At 40.0% G+C, this 25604-nt stretch overlaps 1 protein-coding gene across 1 annotated transcript in view; it reads left to right on the top strand.

Annotated features, from left to right (window-relative positions):
• The window catches only part of LOC122556378 (putative cation-transporting ATPase 13A4), a 103079-nt gene that overhangs the window by 39472 nt on the left and 38003 nt on the right, over positions 1-25604 (top strand). The window contains exons 4-16 of the mRNA XM_087993959.1: positions 136-282; positions 463-533; positions 625-705; positions 6870-6939; positions 7447-7519; positions 9589-9720; positions 11399-11566; positions 12369-12526; positions 16001-16189; positions 17592-17653; positions 18247-18397; positions 20393-20476; positions 24613-24769. Of these exons, the coding sequence (XP_087850085.1) occupies positions 136-282; positions 463-533; positions 625-705; positions 6870-6939; positions 7447-7519; positions 9589-9720; positions 11399-11566; positions 12369-12526; positions 16001-16189; positions 17592-17653; positions 18247-18397; positions 20393-20476; positions 24613-24769 (1543 nt within the window). The remainder of the gene's footprint in view (positions 1-135; positions 283-462; positions 534-624; positions 706-6869; positions 6940-7446; positions 7520-9588; positions 9721-11398; positions 11567-12368; positions 12527-16000; positions 16190-17591; positions 17654-18246; positions 18398-20392; positions 20477-24612; positions 24770-25604) is intronic.

The raw sequence follows: 25604 nt of genomic DNA on the forward strand, positions 1-25604 counted from the left end.
AACCGGTGAGTTGGAGCCAGCCCTGAAACAATTTGTTCACAGTTCTATTGTTGGAATTTGGTTTCGCTATTACATACAAATAAATTGAATGCACAAAATCTTTAATAATTATACTTTCATTTCTTTTTGGTTCAGGATGAATTTAAAATCTGGACTAAGAAGAAAGTAATGTGGGTTCAGCTGTCTTTTCCTAGTAGCACAGCAAGGGCTGATCAACAACATTCACTTTTCTCTGATGAGACATCATTGCTGCACAGGATTGTCATTAAACCTGATTTAAAAGTAAGAATCCTCCTTTTGCTTCAGCAAGTTATTTTATTAGTTAAAAGTATATCTGCAGCACCATATCTGAAGCTCGTAATTTAGTTACAACTGTCGAGAATACTTTTATTTAATACTGTCTATTTAAATATTAAATTCCTGCCTTTAAAATATATATATCCTCTTAACTGATCTTTATAGGTGCGTTTTATTGAAATTCAAAAGATCAGATACATCTGGGACCTTTATGAAAAGCAATTTATTAGAGCTGAGTAAGTTTTTGCAAATCCAACTGAATTTCTGGGATGATGGCAATTTTAAGATTTTTTTGAAAAATTTTCTTTAACTCATTATTCTTTTCAGAGTACTGGAAGACAGATGTTCCTGTGCTGATACTCGTTATAAATTTGGATCTGGATTGACAACCACAGAAGAAGCTACCAGGTAGTTAGTAAAAATAATTATTTTCTCTGAGAGTGCATTCTGTTATAAGACAGAGAAAGATAGAATACTCTTTAATTTGGTTTAATGGCCTATTAATTCTGCCTGGTTGTATGCCCATTTTTTGAGCTATTTTTAAAGAGTTGATTTAAAAGGTCAACTTTTGAGATGAAAATGAACAGTAACTTTCCCTTTTTCTTCAAAGAGATTCTTCTGAGTGCTCAAAACTCAAGTAATTTGAATGTCTACTAAAATATTCTGCTTGAATTTAATAAATAAATGAATATTGGAAGTAGACGTGAGTTAACAACCATGAGATGTTCTTAATTTATAACGCTTTCAAAACAAATTCCAGAGATCCAAACATCTTAGGGTTGCATTCTCATCCCAATATGAAGAGAATTTTAATGGATGGGATTGGGAATCAGGATTGGTCCTGGTTTCACTAGATTCCTACCACTTTTCCACTCATCAAATTTCTTTGGATGATCTAGGATGAGTGCATTTCATTGCAAAAAGGAAAAATATCATGCAATCTAATTCCACCATATGATGACATTCCTGACATTTGCATGAAAGCAAAGAAATTTAGGTGCATCTTTTGTGTTCAGTAATATTAAGGTATGGGATATGAACAATTTGCCAGCAAAGAGGCATGTCAACTGACTGCAGAAATGTTTGTGCTTAAAAATGTGTTGCTGGAAAAGCGTAGCAGGTCAGGCTGCATCAAAGGAGCAGGAGAATCGATGTTTCGGGCATAAGCCCTTCTTCAGGAATGAGGAGGGTGTGCCAAGCAGGCTAAGATAAAAGGTAGGGAGGAGGGACTTGGGGGAGGGGCGTTGGGAATGCGATAAGTGGAAGGAGGGTAAGGTGAGGGTGATAGGCCGGAGAGGGGGTGGGGGCGGAGAGGTCGGGAAGAAGATTGCAGGTCAAGAAGGCAGTGCTGAGTCTGAGGGTTGGGACTGAGAAAAGGTGGGGGGAGGGGAAATGAGAAAGCTGGAGAAATCTGCATTCATCCCTTGTGGTTGGAGGGTTCCTAGGCAGAAGATGAGGCGCTTTTCCTCCAGGCGTCGTGTTGCTATGGTCTGGCGATGGAGGAGGCGAAGGACCTGCATGTCCTTGGCAGAGTGGGAGGGGGAGTTAAAATGCTCAGCCACGGGGCGGTTGGGTTGGTTGGTGTGGGTGTCCCAGAGGTGTTCTCTGAAACGTTCTGCAAGTAGGCGGTCTGTCTCCCCAATGTAGAGGAGGCTACATCGGGTGCAGCAGATGCAGTAAATGATGTGTGTGGAGGTGCAGGTGAATTTCTGACGGATATGGAAGGATCCCTTGAGGCCTTGGAGGGAAGTGAGGGGGGTGGTGTGGGAGCAAGTTTTGCATTTCTTGCAGTTGCAGGGGAAGCTGCCGGGAGTGGAGGTTGGGTTGGTGGGGGGTGTGGATCTGATGAGGGAGTCGCGGACGGAGTGGTCTTTCTGGAACACTGATAGGGGTGGGGAGGAAAATATATCCTGGGTGGTGGGGTCTGTTTGGAGGTGGCGGAAATGACGAAGGATGATACGATGTATCTGGAGGTTGGTGGGGTGGAAGGTGAGGACCAGTGGTGTTCTGACCTGGTGACGATTGGAAGGACGGGGTTCAAGAATGGAGGAGCAGAAAGTGGAGGAGATGCGGTGGAGAGCATCGTCAACCACGTCTGAGGGGAAATTGCGGTCTTTGAAGAAGGAGGCCATCTGGGTTGTTCGGTATTGGAATTGGTCCTCCTGGGAGCAGATGCGGCGAAGGCAAAGGAATTGGGAATATGGGATGGCGTTTTTACAGGGGGCAGGGTGGGAGGAGGTGTAATCTAGGTAGCTGTGGGAGTCAGTCGGTTTATAGTAAATGTCCGTGTTGAATCGGTCGTCCGAGATAGAAATGGAGTGGTCTAGGAAGGGGAAAGAGGAGTCTGAGACGGTCCAGGTAAATTTGAGGTCGCGGTGGAAGGTGTTAGTAAAGTGGATGAACTGTTCAACCTCCTCATGGGAGCATGAGGTAGCGCCGATACAGTCATCGATGTAGCGGAGGAAAAGGTGGGGGGTGGTGCCAGTGTAACTGCGGAAGATGGACTGTTCCACATATCCAACGAAGAGGCAGGCATAGCTGGGGCCCAAGCGGACGCCATGGCTACTCCTTTGTTTTGGAGGAAGTGGGCGGATTGGAAAGAGAAGTTGTTCAGAGTGAGGACCAGTTCAGTCAGTCGAAGGAGGGTGTCAGTGGAAGGGTATTGGTTGGTTCGGCAGGAAAGGAAGTAGCAGAGGGCTTTGAGGCCTTCGTGATGGGGCATGGAGGTGTATAGGGACTGGATGTCCATGGTGAAGACAAGGCATTGGGGGCTGGGGAAGCAAAAGTCATGGAGGAGGTGGAGGGCATGGGTGGTGTCCCGAACGTAGATGGGGAGTTCTTGGACTAAGGGGGACAGGACAGTGTCAAGGTATGCAGAAATGAGTTCGTGGGGCAGGAGCAGGCTGAGACAATGGGTTGGCTGGGGCAGTCAGGTTTGTGGATTTTGGGCAGGAGTTAAAAATAGACGTTGTGGGGTTGTGGGACCATGAGGTTGGAGGTGGTGGATGGGAGATCCCCTGAGGTGATGAGGTTATGGATGGTCTGGGGGATGATGGTTTTGTGGTGGGAGGTGGGGTTCATGATCAAGGGGGCAGTAGGAGGAGGTTTCAACGAGCTGGCATTTAGCTTCAGCAATATAAAGATCGGTGCGCAAAACTACCACCGCGCCTCCCTTGTCTGCCGGTTTGATGTTGAGGTTGGGGTTGGAGCAGAGGGAGTGGAGGGCTGCACGTTGTGAGGGTGAGAGGTTGGAATGGGTGAGAGGGGTGGACAGGTTGAGGCGTTCAATGTCGCGGCGGCAGTTGGCTATGAAAAGATCGAGGATGGGTAAGAGGCCCGCATGGGGTATCCAGGTGGATGGGGTGTGTTGGAGCCAGGAGAAGGGGTCGTCAGAGGGTGGGCGGGAGTCCTGGTTGACCATGGACAACCCTGCACCGCCCGTTTCTACCTCCTGCCCAAAATCCACAAACCTGACTGCCCCGGCCGACCCATTGTCTCAGCCTGCTCCTGCCCCACCGAACTCATTTCTGCATACCTTGACACGGTCCTGTCCCCCTTAGTCCAAGAACTCCCCACCTACGTTCGGGACACCACCCACGCCCTCCACCTCCTCCATGATTTTCGCTTCCCCGGCCCCCAATGCCTTATTTTCACCATGGACATCCAGTCCCTATACACCTCCATCCCCCATCACGAAGGCCTCAAAGCCCTCTGCTTCTTCCTTTCCTGCCGAACCAACCAATACCCTTCCACTGACACCCTCCTTCGACTGATTGAACTGGTCCTCACTCTGAACAACTTCTCTTTCCAATCCTCCCACTTCCTCCAAAACAAAGGAGTAGCCATGGGCACCCGCATAGGCCCCAGCTATGCCTGCCTCTTCGTTGTATATGTGGAACAGTCCATCTTCCGCAGCTACATTGGCACCACCCCCCACCTTTTCCTCTGCTACATCGATGACTGTATCGGCGCTACCTCATGCTCCCATGAGGAGGTTGAACAGTTCATCCACTTTAATAACACCTTCCGCCTTCGACCTCAAATTTACCTGGACCTTTCTTGACTCCTCCCTCTGCTTCCTAGATCTCTCCATTTCTATCTCGGACGACCGATTCAACACGGACATTTACTATAAACCGACTGACTCCCACAGCTACCTAGATTACACCTCCTCCCACCCTGCCCCCTGTAAAAACGCCATCCCATATTCCTAATTCCTTTGCCTTCACCGCATCTGCTCCCAGGAGGACCAATTCCAATACCGAACAACCCAGATGGCCTCCTTCTTCAAAGACCGCAATTTCCCCTCAGACGTGGTTGACGATGCTCTCCACCGCATCTCCTTCACTTCTCGCTCCTCCATCCTTGAGCCCTGCCCCTCCAATCGTCACCAGGACAGAACACCACTGGTCCTCACCTTCCACCCCACCAACCTCCAGATACATCATATCATCCTTCGTCATTTCCGCCACCTCCAAACAGACCCCACCACCCAGGATATATTTCCCTCCTCACCCCTATCAGTGTTCCAGAAAACCACTCCGTCCGCGACTCCCTCGTCAGATCCACACCCCCCACCAACCCAACCTCCACTCCCGGCAGCTTCCCCTGCAACTGCAAGAAATGCAAAACTTGCTCCCACACCACCCCCCTCACTTCCCTCCAAGGCTCCAAGGGATCCTTCCATATCCGTCAGAAATTCACCTGCACCTCCACACACATCATTTACTGCATCTGCTGCACCCGATGTAGCCTCCTCTACATTGGGGAGACAGGCCGCCTACTTGCAGAACGTTTCAGAGAACACCTCTGGGACACCCACACCAACCAACCCAACCGCCCCGTGGCTGAGCATTTTAACTCCCCCTCCCACTCCGCCAAGGACATGCAGATCCTTCGCCTCCTCCATCGCCAGACCATAGCAACACGATGCCTGGAGGAAGAGCGCCTCATCTTCTGCCTAGGAACCCTCCAACCACAAGGGATGAATGCAGATTTCTACAGCTTTCTCATTTCCCCTCCGCCCATCTTTTCTCAGTTCCAACCCTCAGACTCAGCACCGCCTTCTTGACCTGCAATCTTCTTCCCGACCTCTCTGGCCTATCATCCTCACCTTAACCTCCTTCCACCTATCATATTCCCAACACTCCTCCCCCAAGTCCCTCCTCCCTACCTATTATCTTAGCCTGTTTGGCACACCCTCCTCATTCCTGAAGAAGGGCTTATGCCCAAAACGTCGATTCTCCTGCTCATTTGATGCTGCCTGACCTGCTGCGCTTTTACAGCAACACATTTTTAAGCTCTGATCTCCAGCATCTGCAGTCTTCACTTTCTCCTAGTTGCAGAAATGTTTGTACCCACACACCTCCATACATAACTCCACATGGGAGCAGATAGTTTTAGGATATAACCCACCCAATATTTGGGACAAAACTGACAATCATATACCAATTTCATTTCAACAATCACTAAGATTAGACTGTGTGCAGTCCATTCAGAAATTGGTTAGTAAGCCAGCAGTGGGCCAGAGGAGAAGGAACTTAATTCCTTTCAGAAATAAAACAAAGAACTGAGGATGCTGGAAATCTGAAACAAAAAGAGAGAGTGCTGGAGAAACTCAGCAGGTCTGGCAGCAGCATCTGTAGAAGCAAAATATTTTTAGTCCATGACCCTTGGATAAGAATTCTCGAACCTAACTTTGGTTTCATTTGTTAAAATTTTGAAATCTTGTCAGTGATAACTCTCATAATGATGGATGAAGTAAATAAAACAGATGTTAATTGTTTCAATGCAAAGCACTGAATAGCAGATGGTACTCAACTAGCGATAACGTGCTCAACCCAAAACATAACAGCAGCTGCTGTGCTCCTGTAGTTGGGCAGAACTTGCAGGACAATCCTGAGTGCATTAACAGCCACACTAACAACAAATTTAAGATAATTAGTCAAGCTTGTGACATTTCTTCTTAAAGCTTATTGGAAGTGACATATATTCATATGCAGGAATTTCATTCTCTGCAAACAAAAAGAATGTGTTCAAGCTCCTTTGAGATACTCGGAGCTTGGGTAGCTTATGTTTCCTTTTTATTTCTCTATAGCAATGCCACTATCAATCAGAATTGACTTGTCAACTAACCAGCACCATCTTCTCCTGAAATATAAATTGTTGAGGCCATTTAAAATTTGGCATTCTTGTGTTTTTCATTGAGTGCAAGCTCAACACATTTTAGCAACACACTCCTCTTTCTTATGATTTCTTAGTTCTGTAAAACTACGTGAGTGTACATGTGATGTTTTTATTCTGTATCTTTTATTGGACAGCAGAGGACTAAAGTTATATCTGTTCAATTATTGGTTGTACTTATGTTTGTCTCAATTTTGAATATTTATTTTTTCAAATAGTGAGCTTCTATCTCTAACATGCTGAGATTTAAATCTCTCATTTCACAGACAGAACAGTTATAGTAATGTAGTTATTTATGTAAATTCCTAAAATCTTTATTACATAGTTTTAAATGGCAATGAAATGTAGCTTTGTTTTGCATCTAATAACCCTATAATGTTTAAATTTAGGAGATTAATATTTGGACCCAATGTCATTGACATCCGAATTTCTCCCATTTGGAAGCTACTTTGTAAAGAGGTAAGTTTTATTTTATGTGACTTTTTAAATCACATTTCTCACTTTAAATGTAAATCTAACATTATAATTATGGTTTTCTTTTCTTCACAGGTTTTAAATCCATTTTATATATTTCAAATATTCAGTGTGTGTTTGTGGCTTTCTGAGGATTATACTGAATATTCAGTTGCACTCATAATTATGTCATTCATTTCCATTGCCTTTTCTGTCTATGATGTGCGTCAGGTGAGTGCTAAAACAGAGGTTACATTAAAAGGTTTGTTTAGTCTTATCTTCATCAATATTTACAGTGCTGTAAACAATTAAATTGCCTACTTTCTGATTCCAACCATGTCTAAACTTCTAAACTTTCAATTTTAAATTTGTTAAGAAGACATATGTTTCATTTGCACTTAAATTTATATTTCACCTCCTGAGATTTGACAAATGAAATGCAAGGATTTAATTTTATTGGGAAAAATAATAAAATAAGCAGAGTAAATTCTTATGTTTCTTTACCGTTTGCAGCAATCGATAAAGTTGTACAGACTTGTAGAATCTCACAATAACATGATGGTCACCATCTGCAGAAAAGGTGGAGGTGAGCGAAAGCTATAATTTTGTAATTATATTCTGCTTGGTATCCTGAGCTGTATTAGAAAAGCCTTCACATCATGTGTAATCGCATTGTCTGATTTGCTTTTGCTTCACAATTCATCACTCATTCCTTTAAATTCTTCATTACTTGTTTCTTTTCACTGAAAAATTTTGTCAGCAATATATCCAATAAAAGCTTCCAAACAGTATCCTGAACTACACTATTCTGATTTTTGCAGGATCATTTGCAACTTATTGTGCAGAAATTTCAAGCAAACTAATCCCAAATAACTGGATGAAACTAATAAATTTATGTCATTTTGCACTTTTCCAGCCATATAGCAGAAGGGGCTTGAAACTTCCACCAGGAGAGAAAGGGCAGTGTGGTATCTCAGGTTCTATACTACTGTAGGAAAATGAAAGAATTCCTGAGACACAGAGTACATAGTAACCTGAGATACTATGTACTCTGTGTCTCAGGAATTCTTTCATTTTCCTACAGTAGTATAGAAAGGAAAGGAATTATATTTCTGTAATCAGGTATAGAAATTTGTTGCATGTTTTCTCCAGTTCAGCATAAACACTATCTTTTATGCATTTCTGACACATTTAGACAAATATTTCAATAACTTGGTATTGAATTATGTAATAATCATGGATAATAATATTTAAACATTCCCAGGTAAGCTCATTTGTATTTTCCTAATGAACAACTGAAGAACATTTTAACGTCTCGTCAGTTGGGAAATAAGAAGCTAAGTCATGAATTCATAATCCTATTTTTAGTAAAGTTCAACACAATTCATTCTGATTGTCATAATGCCTAAAATATTAATACATGCTGCTTTACCCTATTGACAATTGAAAATCACCTGACAGGTTGGGCAAAATGTTCCCAGCTGCATAGTAGTAGGCTTCAGGGTGATGGAGAGGCCACACACCAACCCTTTGCAGAAGCTGCTCACTCAATCAAGATTACATACCTGTGGCAAGGTGAGGAAACATTGGAGCCTGAGGTGCAGAACCCATCCTTCCCCAGTTTTATCCTGGTATCTGAATATTGAACAGTACCACTTTCCAATCCTTTTGCGTGCTTACACACACACACATCCAAGTAAAAGGAATGGACTAAAACTTACAGGGAACATACTTTTTCCATGCAATTTCCTAATCTGTATCCCCACATCTTAGCCCAGACATCAAAAGTGAACTTTTGTATTGATGTTACTTTGTATTTTCCTTTGATTTTGAGAGGGAGGCAAAATGAAATCTTTAGGTTAAGCACAGAATTACATTAATTATTACAATGTAACCCCCTTCTTATATTTATTTTAAGCTCAAGGCATGTGAAAAATGAGCACAGTAAAATTGGCTTGGTGCACAGTGATGCAAACAAACTGACCATGTCCATAAAGTGGTCTGTGAATTATGATTTCAAGGTTCGCATAAAGATTTGTCGCTCGGGTGCCAGTTGTCATAGTTGTGGGTATGTACGCTGAGCTGGGAAGTTGATTTACAGACATTTTGTCCTCTGTCAAGATGACATTTTCAGTGTTTTGGAGCCTCCTGTGAAGCCCTGCTGTACTGTGTCTTCTGGAATTTATTCAGTTCCTGCTGCTTCCCGTTTCTGATTCCAGTTGTTTGTTGTGGATGCTGGTATATTGGGTCTAGGTACATGTGCTTGTTGATGGACACGAACACTAACTAGCCACTAAACGCCACACCCAGCTGTCCCTAATAGCCACACACACAGATGACAAGGACCACAGATTTGACTGGGACAACACAACAATCAGAGGACAAGCTAAACAGAGGGCAGTCAGAGAATTTCTGGATGCATGGGCATGTATCCACAGACTCCATCAACAAGCACACAGTTGTGGGTGAACATACCCACAACTATGAGAATTATGATGTTGTACAGCATGTATAGATCCCTTCTCGTTCTGTGTTCCAATTCAAAATACTAGCAGCAAAGATTTAGTCTTAAATGAAATTTTTCCTATTCACCCTGGAAGATGATGAAAAACGAAGTGGATTCACTAGATTGCAGGTTGTGGTTTATATTTGCAGGATACGAGAAAGTGCCATCAAGTGAACTGGTGCCTGGTGATGTATTTATAGTTACAGGAAATAAACAAGTATTGTCCTGTGATGCCATACTGATCCATGGGGGCTGCATTGTCAATGAGAGCATGCTTACAGGTAAGAATCTCAGTTTCATTTGCATTTGAAATTCTATCTTGTTCTCAGAAAAGTGACAATTCAAAAAAACTTCATTGACACTTGGACATATGCTGGGAATGTGGAAATCAAGTGTCCTTGATTTTTTTTTGATTCACTCACAGGGTGAGTGCTTTGCTGGGTAGAATCATAGAATCCCTACAATGCAGAAAGATGCCTTTCGGCCCATCGAGTCCACACTGACTCTCCAAAGAGCATCCCACTCAAACCCAGACCCCCACACTATCCCCATAGCCTCACATTTACCATGGCTAACTCACCTTAGCCTGCACATCCCTAGACAATACGGACAATTTACAGCGGCCAATGCACCTAACCTGCACATCTTTGGATCTTTGGGTAACCCAGAACAATGACCTAACTGAATGAGAAAATTCCTTCTTCTGTAAATTAAACATCTTTTCTGAAAGATAGACTGATCTAGAGAATCAAGGGACAGTAGGAAAGTGATGGTAAGGCAAAAGATCAGCCCTGATCACGTTGAATGGTTGAAGATTCTGTAGCATTTATATGGTTTATTTATATTCCTCTTGCATATGTCCTTGTGTTCATTTGTCCCTGGGAAACAAGAGAAATTCAAAAAATGAAACTTGGAGAAGAGAGTTACCTCCAGAGCAATCTCACAAGTGGCAAGAATCTACCAACAAACAGAATAGATAGACAGGAACCTCTCACTTATGGTGTGGATGTTGGAATGGATTTTGTTCAGTGTAAATTTGTTTCTTTCTCTTCTTGGATAATTTTCTTTTTTTTGCCTTTGAGGTGTGTGATTCTTGTACGTCAGCTGGATTTGGTCATCTCGAGTTTTCTTGAGTCAACCACATAATGTAGGCCCAGAGTCACTTGCAAATGACACATTTGGAGTTAAGGATCACTTTCCTAAAGCATTAGTTGTCTATATTATTGCATACGAGGCAGTACAGTAGCTCAGTGGTTAGCACTGCTGCCTCACAGCGTCAGGGACCTGAGTTTGATTCCAGCCTCGGGCGACTGTCTTTATTGAGTTTGCATGTTCTCCCCATGTCTGTGTGGGTTTTTTCCGGGTGCTCCAGTTTCCTGCCACAATCCAAAGATGTGCAGGTTAGGTGAATTAGCCAAGCTAAATTGCCCATAGTGTTCAGGAATGTGTATATTAGGTGCACTGGTCAGGGATAAATATAGGATAGGGCAATAGATCTGGATAGGTTACTCTTCAGAGGGTCAGTGTGGACTTGTTGGGCCAAAAGGCCTGTTTCCACACTGTAGGGATTCTGTGATTCAACTGTCATACCTTCAATTGTAGACTACAGCGATAATGAAGCAGCATAATGTTTTGCATCCTATTCAGCACACCAACCACCACCCCCCAATACCCAGCCTCCCAACCCCCCACCAGCCAGCCCTCACCATCTACCATCACCACAGACTGGAGTGCATTCCACCTGTCAGCCAATATTACTTCAACAGCCTGCCTTGTGTGAATACTGAACCAGAAAATCTTGAAAAGTAAACTTTTGGATAATGCCAGAAATAGAAAATGTGTCCACATTTTTAAAGCTTTCTTGCTCCATTGAACATTTAGGGAATGCTTCTGCAATGAATTACTGTTAACTGACAGTAACTGTGTTGATGTTCTTATTCTTTGGTTTTACTATACAAGGCGAAAGTATTCCCGTAACAAAGACACCTTTGCCAAGCACAGTTAACTGTAGCAGTTGGAAGAGCTCAACCGAAGATTACAAGCGTCACATTCTGTTCTGTGGGACTCAAGTCATTCAATCAAAGGCAACTCGCGAGGGTGAAGTGAGAGCTGTTGTCTATCGAACAGGTCTGTCTCCTATGAGAGAAAAGTATAAATTATTTAGAATTCAAATGTTTCCTTATGTGCCACATAATGCTAATGTCTCCACCTGCTGCACTTCATTTCAGGAGGATTGCCTTTTTTGTTTGCACTATTTATGGATAATCATCACCTGGGCAGAATATAGAAAGGAATCAATAGAAGGAAAATTGACTGGTTTTATTCCTTGCATACAATCCTACCTTGCTAATCTTCCTTCCTGTCCTCCCTGAACATGAAGATTAATACTGACCTTACTCACAGACCTTACTCTGTCTGCCTAATAGTGTTTTCAAGATTAGACACCAGAGGTATTGATGCTGCAGCAAGTGTGTTATTGAGGCATAAGAATTTGATTCCTCAATTTTCAACAAGGAGTTCAGCGATATTATTGGGAAGGAAGATGACATGCAAAAGTATTCATTCTTCCTCAATGGAGAGAAGGAAATATAGCTAGGAACTCATTGAGATTGCGTTTATTCACTTCCTAATAGTTCTAATCTTATCGCTGTCAAGATCTGTGCGAAGGATTTTTTTTATCTGCTCAATATAAAAGCTTATTAGTCAGAACTAAGAACAGTTTGCAGTCTACAATACATGTGGCGTCTTCAGTTATGATGGAATTAATAGTTTCCTAAACCAATGGCAATCTGTGTATGTCAGAAAATATTTGCTTCATCTCTCACAAAACTTGCTATAAAGAACCGAGTAATAATTTAATAAATTATTATACCTTTAATGACCTTAATAATTTCTCTTCCTTAATACCAATGAAATTGTGTCACAATAGGTTTTACTACTACCAAGGGAGAGTTAGTGAGATCAATTCTGTACCCAAAACCAATTGACTTCAAATTGTACCAAGATGCCTTTCGATTCCTGTTGTGCCTGGCAGCTATTGCAACAATTGGAATGATATATTCAGTTTGTATCCTTGTGTTAAATGGGGTAAGTCAATAATAGTCACTGTCCATATGAAAGCACCTGAAGTAACAAAATCTATGTTATTTTATGTTTGTGTGCTTGGTGAATAGGTTCAAAAATTCCTTTCCTTATTTTCATTTCATTGCCTTAGTCTACTTTCCCTGCACTTATTTTTTCCAGCTAAAATCTCAACCAGTACTCACTGTTCCTCATACCCCAAATACTGCATATCACTTTAAATTTTTTTTTGTCATGTGGGAACTACTTGTTGACCATCCTTAATTGCTATTGAGATTGTAGGAGTGCAATGCCTTCTACCTGCAGCCTGTGTGGTACAGGTACACATGTAGTGCTATTCAGAAAGGACCTGGATCATGATTTGGGGAGATGGGAGCTGGGACTGGTTGTACAGCGAGGAGGAGAAAGTGAGGACTGCAGATGCTGGAGTTGAGAGTGTTGTGCTGGGAAAATACAGCAGGCCAGGCAGCATCCAAGGAGAAAGATATCTCATGGCCTGGCAGAGACTATATTGATGGTGTCCACTGAAGGTTGTATTCCGTGTCATCACTTGCCACTCTTTAGATGCACAATGTAGCTGAAAATTGATTTAGACAATGCTGGAGTGGATAGAGTCAATGTCACTTTGATTGGTGAAAGCATGGGATTGATGTCTGATGGACATTAAAAGATTGCAGGGGCAAATGCATGAAGCGTGAGTTTATAAACTCCAGCTGCATTTCATATGCAAATATGTTTCCTCTCACTTATGCAAGACATGCATATAGAATGTGTTTATGCATCAAATTCCAGTCAAAGGCAGATTGCACCTGCTGCAACCAGGGCTGTGATGAAGCAGACATCAGGGCTGATGGAAGTCTAGCTCCACAGCTTGGAGCACTATGGGGAGGAGCTCCAGTCTATGCACCTTCCTGGGTGTACTGCATTCTGTACAATTGGAGCAGGCAACAAGGTGATGCTGAGAAGCTAGGAAAACAGGAGCTGGAGAAGGATGAAGAGGAAGCTCTCTTGTGGATGACTGAATTCAGATGCATTGGACTCGACAAGGCATACAGAAACTGATTGATGGTCACCATTTAATTTCCATCTCTCGTAAAATGCTCTACATCATAGCTTTTAGAAAAAGTGTTTTAAAAATTACAAGATATTGTGGGGAATATTTAAAATCAAAACAAGAATAGTATTTTAAATCAAGTTAGTTTATAGTTTTGATTGCACATGCTGACTATGCACTCAAATGAGAACTGAGTGAAGCTAATAAAGCCCATGTGGAATAATAGTTGGTTGTTCAGGGCCTAAAATACTTCAAACCAGAAACAAATTTACCATTACATCCTAACTCCGTCCTAAAGCCTTATTTGAAATCATGGAAGCAAGATCATTAGAATAGCCAGGTTACATCAAGACTTCCACTAGGCAGAAGTGGGTACTGCAGATGCTTCATTCCTGATGAAGGGCTTTTGCCCGAAACATCGATTTTCCTTCTCCTCGGATGCTGCCTGACCTGCTGTGCTTTTCCAGCACCACTCTAATCTAGATTCAAGATTTCCACCCTAGACCACAATGGAGAGAAAGTCCTACAAGGAGCTGAAAACAGTTTGTACTTCTGTATAATCAACTGAGAAAACAAACGTCTTGTGGAAGATTACTGGCCCCCTTATAGTTTAACATTTCTCCCAAGTTAAGTTCTTGTGAATTCCACCAAGGCTTATAGAGGTTGTAAAAAGCAGAGTTACTGGTGTAGCCCAGGAGTGTTACCCTAAGATAGTGGAGGAGAAATGTCAATTTTGGTTCCTTCTCCCTCACAAAAAAAGATCACAGAATTGGAAGTATAGAGTAGAATTTCAGTGGAACTTGACTTTGCCTCAATTCTGTTACCAATGATGAAATCTACTGCCATTCCACCCATACCCTGATTGGATTTTGACTTTAAAAGTTATCCTTCAATGTTTTTTGATGTGGTTATATTTTAAACAGTCAGCAGGTGCTTAGGCTTCCAATATGCTGGACTTTATGAATTGGAAGTACACTATCCATCAGATTTTAATGCATAATATCACAGTATCAAAAGCCACCTCTGTGAAATAGGTGTCAAATTATTTGTATAATTTAGTGAAGAACCTATCATGAGATTGAGGCCCGCTCCTGCAATATTGAATTGTCCTGATGCAGCAGGCAAAGGGTTTCGTGCAGTCAGTGTGGAGCAAAGTAAAGAATAGTTAAGAATAGCTACTGAGCATGTGTATACAGAGCTATGTCATAGTCGTGTGGATCACATGGGATTGGAACCTATGTCTTAGAGTTCCAGATGCATATAACCTGTTTTCAGAAGTCAATATCAGAGTCAAAGGCCAGCATGTCAACACATAATTATAAGCCACAGTCACTCTACATTGCAACTTGTCAGGCCAAGGAAGTATATGGAAGTATATGGAGTATATGGAAGTATATGGCTTGCATTAGTTTCAGCTTGAAATAAATTAATAGGAGATCCTGAGGTAAACAGAATCTATGCATCTTACTTGTGTTACATACAGAAAGCAGAAGGCATCACTGCAGTCCTCTGGTATTTTAATAAAGCCTGTTAAATATACATTTACCTAAGTGTACACTTGACCTTACTACAGTCAGGTGAATCAAATCTGCTTGTGATCTAGTCATTGATCCTTAAAGGGACTGTGACAAGCCACCACTCAAAAGATATGGTTTTATCTGATTATGGAACCAGGAGGTACAAGACTGCTTCTTTCAGTTTCACTGTACCCTGCAAACTTATATCAGTCATATGTACCCACCCCTACCCTCGCCTTCTATACCAGAAGGCCAGAGCCATCAAATGTTTAGGCCTATATATGCTTTTTACATATAGAGTTAGCATTTGTTGCAAAAATAATGATGAAGCTCCTAGAATGATCTATTGGTGAGTACAGATGTACTGTTAAACTCAAAATACAGAGGGCTGTCCAGTTTATTAATAATGATTGGTTAGGAGACAAACCGTTGTTTGCATAGTTTATGCCTTGAGTAGCATACTTGAATCACTAACTCAGAACAACTTACAGTGCAAAAGATCATAGAAATTATATTCTTGGCAAAGTCAGAACTTGGATATAGGTTTGCCCACAGCAGTGCTTTGCCTGAGGCTCACTGAAGATGTTACCTAGTATGGTGACGAAGCGTCTGGAAATGAACCTTCCAGCTCAGTGATCAAACCTACATCCAAAACCTCAACTTGAGCTACAAATCTTCTCAAAACTCGCCAAAGTCGGAACTATAAAAAACAGGTACCATTCATTCACCAGCTGCAGCAAATTGTAGCCCAAAATGATTTGAATCATTCAGTAGAGTTTACATATTGTGATTATTCATCATCTCTTCGACATCATCAAAGGTTTTTGGACAGCATCTACTTTATTTTATATATATAATGAAATATGCTTAATTGACTGAAAGATTATTGACAACGTCTGTCTTTGATAGATTCCACCAGGAAAAGTGGTGAGGAAAGCACTTGATGTGATAACTATTGCTGTATCACCTACCCTACCAGCTTCTGTGACCATAGGTATAATATATGCTCAAGAAAGACTGAAAAAGAAAGGAATCTATTGTATTAACCCACAGAGGATCAATATGTGTGGACAGTTGAATCTTATCTGCTTTGATAAGGTATGCCTATGTTTAAACTTAGACTTATATTTATGTTAATTTGCCATTTATTGTTTTGTCGCATGGTAATCCTTTCAATACTACAACCTTTTAGGCTGGCTTAAACTTGTATTTTACAACAGCATCACTTATTTATCTTGAATTTGGAACCATGAATGGAGTGAGGAACAGGAGGGCCAGACTCAGCAAAACTTTGATAAAACTGTAGTTGAAAGTTGGAGCATTTGGAGTTATATCATCTTTTGTAAGGAAATACAGACGTTGGGAAAGATGAATAAAATGAGGTACCATTTCCCCCAGATCTCACCTCCTGGTGGTACTAGTTTATGCTACACCATTTCATTGTGTAGTTTCAGTTGTATGCATACTTTTCCTTCAAGAGAGTTCACCTTTAAGGACCCCATGTGCTGTGTGTATGTAGTTTTGCAACTCTGCTTTGCAGTTTATCTACTTTACTTCTGTAAGCTGCACACTCAAAATGGTTTGCTGTATTGTCTGCTTTATAGCTTGTAATGTATTTCACTATTTCAAATAAACTAACCTAAGGAGTTAATTAGTCCTTGATGTTAGGAAAATAGCTTGCTGGTAAGCAGTCAAATTCTGTTTGAGAAGTCAGTTGAACTCACTTGAAAAAGGCAAGTGATCTAGGTATATGCTGGATCAATATGCAGAAAAGGAGGTGAAAGTTATGTTGTTATAGTATCCACAAAAATTCCAGGTTTAAATCGATCTCCAAACAGAGCTTAAAATGTTTAAACAGTATTCAGAGTTATTGCTTCTGGATTCAGGACATCCAATGCAGGAAAGCAAACCGTGATGTATTGTTAAGCAATTGGGAACGAAATCTGCATAGATGTAACACGTCAGGATTAACAACTGAAGATCTAAGAGATCTCTAATCACTATGACCTACATTAGAAGACCATTTCAATCAGAATCTGATGATGTATATGATGAAACAAAGAATGGAGAAACCATATCGAAGATAAGTGGGCCTTGCTCAGCTCACAGAGAGGAATGAAGAGCTGGAAGAGTAAGAAAGGAAGCAGGAAGACGTACAAGCTTATGTCTACTCTTGCTAAAATGAATATTTCAACTGCATTAATTGATTGTAAATATTTTCAAAAACTAATACATTCTCTTTATTTGTTTTTCTTGCTTAGTAGAGAGCACAGCATTCCACACTTTCATCTTGAAATTCATTTCTCTATTATTTTTAATCATTTACTAAAATATGAATTAAAGTAGCAGAGAGATGAATTTCATTCAAGTATGTTAGGGTTTGGTGCATCAGGAAACCAAAGTATAACACAGGATAATTTTTGTTTGTGGAATGAGCAGCTTTTTTTACCCCACACTGTTCTAATTATCAGATACATATATTATTTTGTACTTTATACAGACTGGAACTCTGACTGAGGATGGACTGGATTTATGGGGCTTGGTATCAACTAAAGGGAAGGGGTATGTTACCTTTAAATTATAGCAACAGAAAATTTAACAAGGTTTGAAGATGCACAGTGTAAAAGAGTAATAGCAATATATTGATGAATTGATAAATGCATACTAAATTCTTGCTACAAAATTGGTTTTTGGCATTGACATATCAACTTTTGTGGAAGATACATATCTCTCTTGGTCATGGACGATATGTAAAGTGTGATATCAGAACATATAGAAGAGCAGGGATTGTTGTAGTGAGGAACATCTATGCTTTATCCATTTTGTTTACATCTTTGGAAATGCAGTAATCTAGCAGTTCATGTATATTGTTGGACATCTTGCCATGATCATTTTTAAAATGTACAAATTACATTGTATTTCTGACATCTCACTTTTGAACAAAATAAACAGTTTGATATCTTTGAAAAATATTTTCATCCTTGAAACCACTGAAATAGCAATTCCTGTTGTTAATAATACTTTTGATATTTCAAAATGGTTTTAGCTTACCTATGAAAAATGATGACACTTATAAATTGATAACAAAAGAGGAACAATAGAGCACTGTTTAAGACTGATTTTATGCTTTTAGTAAGACTTTTCTAAATATCCAGTTTACAGAATATATTCAAGTTTAACAATGGAGATACGTTACCATGGGGGCCACTATTTGGTGCTATGGTCAGTTGTCACTCACTCATCCTCTTAGACAACACTCTTCAAGGTGACCCTCTGGATTTGAAAATGTTTGAGATCACTCGTTGGGTAAGAGACAGATTACATATTTTAAAGGTATTATATGCTTTCATTTTGACAAACTAAGACCCAAATGAATTGCTTCAGTTCAACACTTTACGTTATCATTTTCCAAAAACATCACCTATATTATATCCTATTTATTGCTTTAGCTTCACAACCCTTGCTCCTAAACTCTCCATTCCCCTGACCTCATGTGCATATCCCTGTACCTTTTGGCTCATTGTTGCTAATTGTGACTTCAACTCCTTGAGCCCTACCTATACTACTTCAAGTTCTTCCTGAAATTCATCTGTTCTAGCAATATTTTGATTTCCTCTCCTAATATTGCAGCATCCATGATTGATTAGATATCTGTAAAATACATTGGAATTTTTTTTTCTGTACTAAGTGTTCTACGTAAACTTAAGTCATTGCTTATGTTATTATTTGAGTATTGTATTACATGATTACAAAGCAAATGTTCCAGAAAGTTCTGGCAACTTAAAAATTACTTTGATGTCTTGAGAGTAATTTTAACCTAACTTTCGAATTGGAAAACTGTTGACTCTTATATCCCACTTGCATTTAACTTCAACTAGAGTGAGTAGGAAGTATAATTAAATAGGGTGGTCACATTTTTTAACTCACGTGTCCTGCAGATTAAATGAAAATTCTTCCAAACCCCAATTCTCCATTCTCAAGGTAATACTATTAATTTGATTATTCATCTATTTGCCTAAATTTGTGCATTATAAGTGCAAATTATTCCCTTGTTTGGAAGGCAAGCTGATAGAAAATTAATTTTGTGTCTAACTGTGAAAATAACATGTTAATTATGTCTAGTTGTATGCAGATATTGGGTATTCACTGATAGCTCACTTTTATAGACACAAATTGAACTGTTACTGTTGGGTTAGACTGTACATATTGTAATGTATAATTCTTGAAATAAATGCTTACACAAATGTGTAAAGATTGGTTTCAGTTTTATTCTTCACAGTTGGCTTTCTGAATAAAGAAGTCAGCTTGTGGGTGAAACTGATACAAATTTACTCTGTGTGTATAATACACAACCTCAAAATGAATTTATTATAAATGAAAGTGAATGAGCTACTTTGCAAAATAATATTGATAAAAATTGCAGCGAGCAAAAATAGGCCTTAAAGTAGATTTTATAGCTGAGGAGGTGTTGATCTGTTGGCATCTTTTAGCTGAGATTGTTAACAATGGTCACTGTTTCACTGGGTTAGGTAAATATTTCTGATCCCATAATACTGATCAAAAAATGACATAGAAGGTCTCCCAGGTTTTCTGACTAACATCTCTCAGCTGATGTAATTAAAGGCAGAATATTGGGTCATTAATTTTCTTTACTGTTTGTGGAACTTTGTATATAGTTTGGATATTGTGGCTGCCTATAGATTCAGGGGTAACTACAATTCTAAATAGTTACTACTTTGGAGTAGTACAGTGGCTTAATGCTGCCTTACAACACCAGGGATCCAGGTTCAATTCCACCCTTGGACAACTGTCAGTGTATATGGAGTATGCACATTTTACTTGTGTCTGCATGGGCTTCCTTCCAAAGACCAAATTTATGCAGATTAAGTGGATTGGCCGTGCTAAATTGCACCATAATGTACAGGCAAAGTAGATTAGCCTTTGTACATGTGAGGTTACATGGTTAGGGTGGGGGACTGGGTCTGGGTGGGATGCTCTTTGGAGGTGCAGACTTGAAGGTCTGATTGGCCTCTTTCCACACTGTAAGGATTCTATAACTTGCGAAGTACTTTGGGAAGTTCTGAGTATGTAAAGTTGCTCTGAAAAAAAAGTTATTTCCTTCATCTCAACTAATGCTTTTGTCAGTATTGTTACAAAAGAGAGAAGCCATCAGATTTATTCAGATAAGCAATTGGTATTTGTCCACATCACTACAATTTGAGTACACAAATATTAAAATATATTTTGAGTTAAATTAATTACTAGTTTCATTAAACTATATATTTATTGAACTCATAACAGGAGTTGAAAGAAAATACAATGTTAAAGCTGCAAAATGAGGAAACACATTCATTCATTGTCAAACCTGGGCCTAAAGCTAATAAGGTAAATTACTTTGGAAAAAAAACTGATACGCTGCTTCTAAAGCAGAATCCAATTTATCAGAAAATTTGTGGTTTACATTCGAGAATCAATTATTTTTAGTTTATCTGTTTACACCCAATTCACTAAGTTGAAGCTCAGGAGAGGAAACTGTCGGCAAATATTTGCAATAGTGGAATTAAGCTCAAACAATGATGATTACAAATGAATGAGGACAGAACTGACTTGAGTGGACTGGGAAAGGAGTTTAGCAGCAAAGACAGCTGAGGAACAATGGCATATGTTTAATAAAATATTGTTCAGGTTCATGGCAAAGATGTATTCTGGTGAGGAAGAAGTATTCTAGGAAAGGGATAATCCAACAATAGTTAACCAAGGAAATTAAGAATAGCATAAAATTGAAAGCAAAAAACATGTAGTATGGGAAAGTACTTATAGAACAGAAGATTGGGGACGTTTTAGAAAACTAACAAAAGATGATAAAAAAATTGAAGGCAAACAAAGGCAAGGACTGTTTAGGGTTAGTCAGCTAGCTTTGTGTGTGGGAATTCATGAATTTGATTGAGCTTTTTAAAGAAGTAACAAAGAGGATTGATGAGGGCAGAGCGGTACACGTGATCTCTATGGTCTTCACTAAGGCATTCAACAAGGTTCCTCATGGGAGACTGGTTAGCAAGGTTAGATCTCATGGAATACAGGGAGAACTAGCCATTTGGATACAGAACTGGTTCAAAGGTAGAAGACAGAGGGTGGTGGTGGAGGGATGTTTTTCAGACTGGAGGCCTGTGACCAGTGGAGTGCCACAAGGATCAGTGCTAGGTCCATTGTTTTTCGTCATTTATATAAATGATTTGGATCTGAACATAATGGGTATAGATGAGGTGTAGTGGACAGTGAAGAAACTTACCCCTGAGTATAATGAGATCTTGATCAGCTAGGCCAATGGGCAGAGCAGTGGCAGATAGAGTTTAATTTAGATAAATATGAAATGCTGCATTTTGGAAAAGCAAATCAGACCATGATTTACAAACTTAATGGTAAGGTCCTTGGGAGTGTTGCTGAATAAAGAGACTTTGGAGTGCAGATTCATAGTTCCTTGAAAGTGGAGTCGCGGGTAGATAGGATAGTGAAGAAGGCATTTGGTATGCTTTCCTTTATTGGTCAGAGCACTGAATATAGAAGTTAGGAGGTCATGTTGTGGCTATACAGTACATTGGTTAGGGCACGTTTGGAATATTGCGCGCAATTCTGGACTCCTTCCTATCGGAAAGATGTTGTGAAACTTGAAAGGGTTCAGAAAATACTTACAAGGATGTTTCCAGAGTTGGAGGATTTGAGGTATAGAGAGAGGCTGAGGAGTGACCTTCTGGAGGTTTATAAAATCATGAGGGGCATGGATAGGATAAATATACAAGGTCTTTTCCCTGAGGTAGGGGGAACTAGAGGGCATAGGTTTAGGGTGAGAGGGGAAAGATATAAAAGGACCTAAGAGGCAATGTTTTCACACAGAGGGTGGTCTGTGTGTGGAATGAGCTGCCAGAGGAAGTGGTGAAAGCTGGCACAATTACAGCATTTAAAAGACATCTGGATGGGTATATGAATAGGAAGGGTTTAGGGGATATGGGCCAAGTGCTGGCAAATGGGACTAGATTAGGTTAGGATATCTGGTCGGAATGGATAGGTTGGACTGAAGGGTCTGTTTCCGTACTGTACATCTCTATGACTCTATAAAAGAAACTTGGAGTAAAGCAATATGAAGACAGACAGAAAGGACTTCCGTAAACATATAAAAATGAAGACAGAAGCCAAATTGAGTGGAAGTGTTGAATAAGTATTTTGCATATCTGTTCACTGGAGAAGACATTAATAGCATTTCAAAGTAACTAAATGTTTGAGGGGCAAAAAGAAGAGAGGAAATAAATACAATAACTATAACTAAAGAAAATGTGCTGGCAAAACTAATGGGACTAATGACTGATAAGTGCCCTGGTCTGGAGGAGATACATCCTAGATATTAAAGGAAGTACCAACAGAGATAGTGGACACACTGGTGATCATCTTCCAGGAATCTTTGGATTGTGGAGCAATTACAGTTGATTGGAAAACTGCCAAAGCAACACATTTATTTAAAAAGGGAAGGAGACAAAAACAAAGCAGGTATCTGTAGGCCATTTGACTTGTTATTGCATGTTATTCAGAAAATGTTAGAGTGGATCATACAGGATGAAATAATAGAGCATTTAGAAATCCATAATATTATTCAGCAGAGTCAGCATGGCTTCATGAATGGGAAATAAAGCCTAAACAAATTGACTGGATTTTTTTGAGATGGTTACAAGCAGGATAGAGGCAAAGGCAAAGCAGTGGTTGTGATACACTTGGATTTTCAGAAGATGCTTGATAAAGTACCACATGTTAGGCTACTTAAAGAGAAAGGTAGTGTTGGAAATAGTACAATAGCAGGCATAGACAATTGACTAAACAATAGAACACAGTGAACTGGGATAAGGGCAGACATTTTAAGGATGGCAGCCAATAATGACTGGTGCGCAAAGCCATCATAACCTGTCCTGGGGCCACAATTATTTACACTGTATATTAAAGACAGATGAAGAAAGAGAATGTACCAAAGTTAAGTTTGTTCATGACAAAATGTGATTGGCAAGGCAAGTGGTGAGGATTACCCAGAGTCTGCAGTGGAGCATTGACAGATTAAGCAAGTGGGCAAAGCTTTGGCAGACTGGGCGGCACAATGTCTCAGCAGTTAGCACTGCTGCCTCACAACGCCAGGGATCCAGATTCAATTCCACATCAATTCCCTCTGACATGCTAAAATTGCCCATAGTGTTCAAGGATGTGTAGGTCTGGTACTTTAGTCAGGGGAAATGTGGAGTAATCGGTCTGGGTGGGATACTCTTCGGAGGGGCAGTGTGGACTTGTTGGGCTGAATAGCCTGTTTCCACACTGTAGGAATTCTATGATTCAGACTGAATATAATGTGAGGTTATACACTTTGGCAGGAACAATAGAGGAGCTAAATGTTAGTTAAATGGAGAAAGACTGCAAAAAGCTATGGAACAGAGAGATTTTCGGAGTCCTCAACCGTGGATCACTAAAAGCCAGCATCCAAGTTCTGGTGTGTTACAGGGAAGACAAATGGAATGTTGGTCTTTATTTTAAAGAGAATGGAGTAGAAAAGTAGATTTTGCTACAACTGTGCAGCACATAGTTCAGAATAATATGAATGGTTTGGGTCTCTTACCTAATTGGAAGCAGTCTAGAGAAGGATTGGTAGGCTGATACCAAGTATGGAGGAACTGTCTTATGAGGAGATGTTATGTAAGTTGGGCCTGTGTTTATTGAAATTTAGAAGAATGAGAGCTGACCTCTTTGAAACATAAAGATTCTTATGGGCCTTATCAGGTTAGATATGGAAAGGTTTTTTCCTCTTGTGGAAGAGTTTAGAATAGAGGGCATCATCTCAGAGTAAAGTATGGTCCATTTAAGACAGAGATGAGAAGGAATTTCTTCTGTCAGAGGGAATTGAATCTGTGGAATTCTTTTTTACTGCAGAGGGCTGTTGAAGATGGATCATTAAATATATTCAAGGCTGAGATAAACCGATTCTTAATCAGTAAGGGAATCAAGAACTTTGTGGAAAAGACAGGAAAATGGAGTGAGGGATTATCAGATCAGCCATGATCTCATTGAAGAGCAGAGCAGACTCACTGGGCTGCAAGCCCTACCTCTGCTTCTATGTTTAATGGTTGTATGGTTTATAGAGCAAAGATGAGTAAAATGAGATTTAACAAAGATTTTTCAAAACAAAGTTGTAGAGACTATTGATAAAGTATTTGGTAGAATATTTGCTCTGAGGACATAATGGTAAAAAGCTATCAATTTATATTTATGAGGCGACACAATGAAATGTTGGAACATTTGACCAGAAGGAGTGCTTAAAGTTGTTCTCCCAGGAAAACTGAGTAAAAGTTTGAAGCAGAGGAAGTTATTGATATATGGAGAGAGTGGTAAATGGAGGCCAAATATGCTGTAAAGTCTTGTGGATCTAATAACAGGAAATTAATGGCACCTAAAGTGTATCAGTGTTATTTGAATGTTAATATTATTGTGTTTTGCAGGTATCAAAGGAAGGTGTCATTGTTCTGAAACAGTATCCATTCTCACCAACATTGCAGAGGATGTCCGTTATAACTCAAGTGATTGGAAAAGAAAAACTGACTGTTTACCTCAAGGGAGCACCTGAGATGGTTACTCAACTTTGTAAACCTGAAACAGGTTTGAATGGCTATCTATGAAAATGAAAATCATTTATCAATATTATGATCAATTCCAGAAATAAAGTGGTGTTATATGTAAAGTTCTTGATAGATATTTCTGTAAAACATGTTAGGAGAAAGTCAAAAATTAAAGATATACTGGAGGTAAGATCAATCAAATATATGAAAATATACGATGGTATAAAATAATTAAGTAGTGAATTTGAACATTAATTTGAACACATTCAGGATGATAGGACTGGTGATGTATCAAGTTGCAGTATGTGAGAGCTCTTGGATGCCAGTTTGATCCAGAGCAAACACGTCTGCAGTATGTGTTTGATGTTTGGGCAGCGTTAGCTCAGAGTTTGTGTTGGAGGCTGAACTGCAGACACTGTGATGCAGGGAAAAATCAGGCAGGCACAACTCTTTGGAATAGTGTGTAATATACCACTTCTTTTCTGCAGTTATATACGGAAATGAAGTTGAACTACTATTACTGATAAACCAGGAAAGTTTTGAAGTATAGTCAAATGCTGCACTTTATTGAGCTATGTAATACAATGTATTATGTTGAAACAGTAGGGGAGAGAATTTGAGAAATCAAGACTAAGTGGCACGAGAATCTTTCAAGTTAAGGAAATCCTGTCTGACAACAGCCCTCTGATTGGTTTAGCTGCAAAACGTTAAAATGCTGAATACGCCAAGTACAGCCAAAGGAAAGAAACATGCAGATCTTACAGACAGAAAACATACATCTCACCCTCTCTCTTTGTGGGGAAAAAGACAGAAAAACCAAGAGAGTTTAAGAAGAAAGAATTCGAAAACAAGAAAAGACATGGGTCCACATGATC

This window comes from Chiloscyllium plagiosum, unplaced genomic scaffold, assembly GCF_037043375.1.
Source record: "Chiloscyllium plagiosum isolate Xiang-an unplaced genomic scaffold, Cpla_swu_hap1 HiC_scaffold_13, whole genome shotgun sequence".
Taxonomy (NCBI): Eukaryota; Metazoa; Chordata; class Chondrichthyes; order Orectolobiformes; family Hemiscylliidae; genus Chiloscyllium; species Chiloscyllium plagiosum.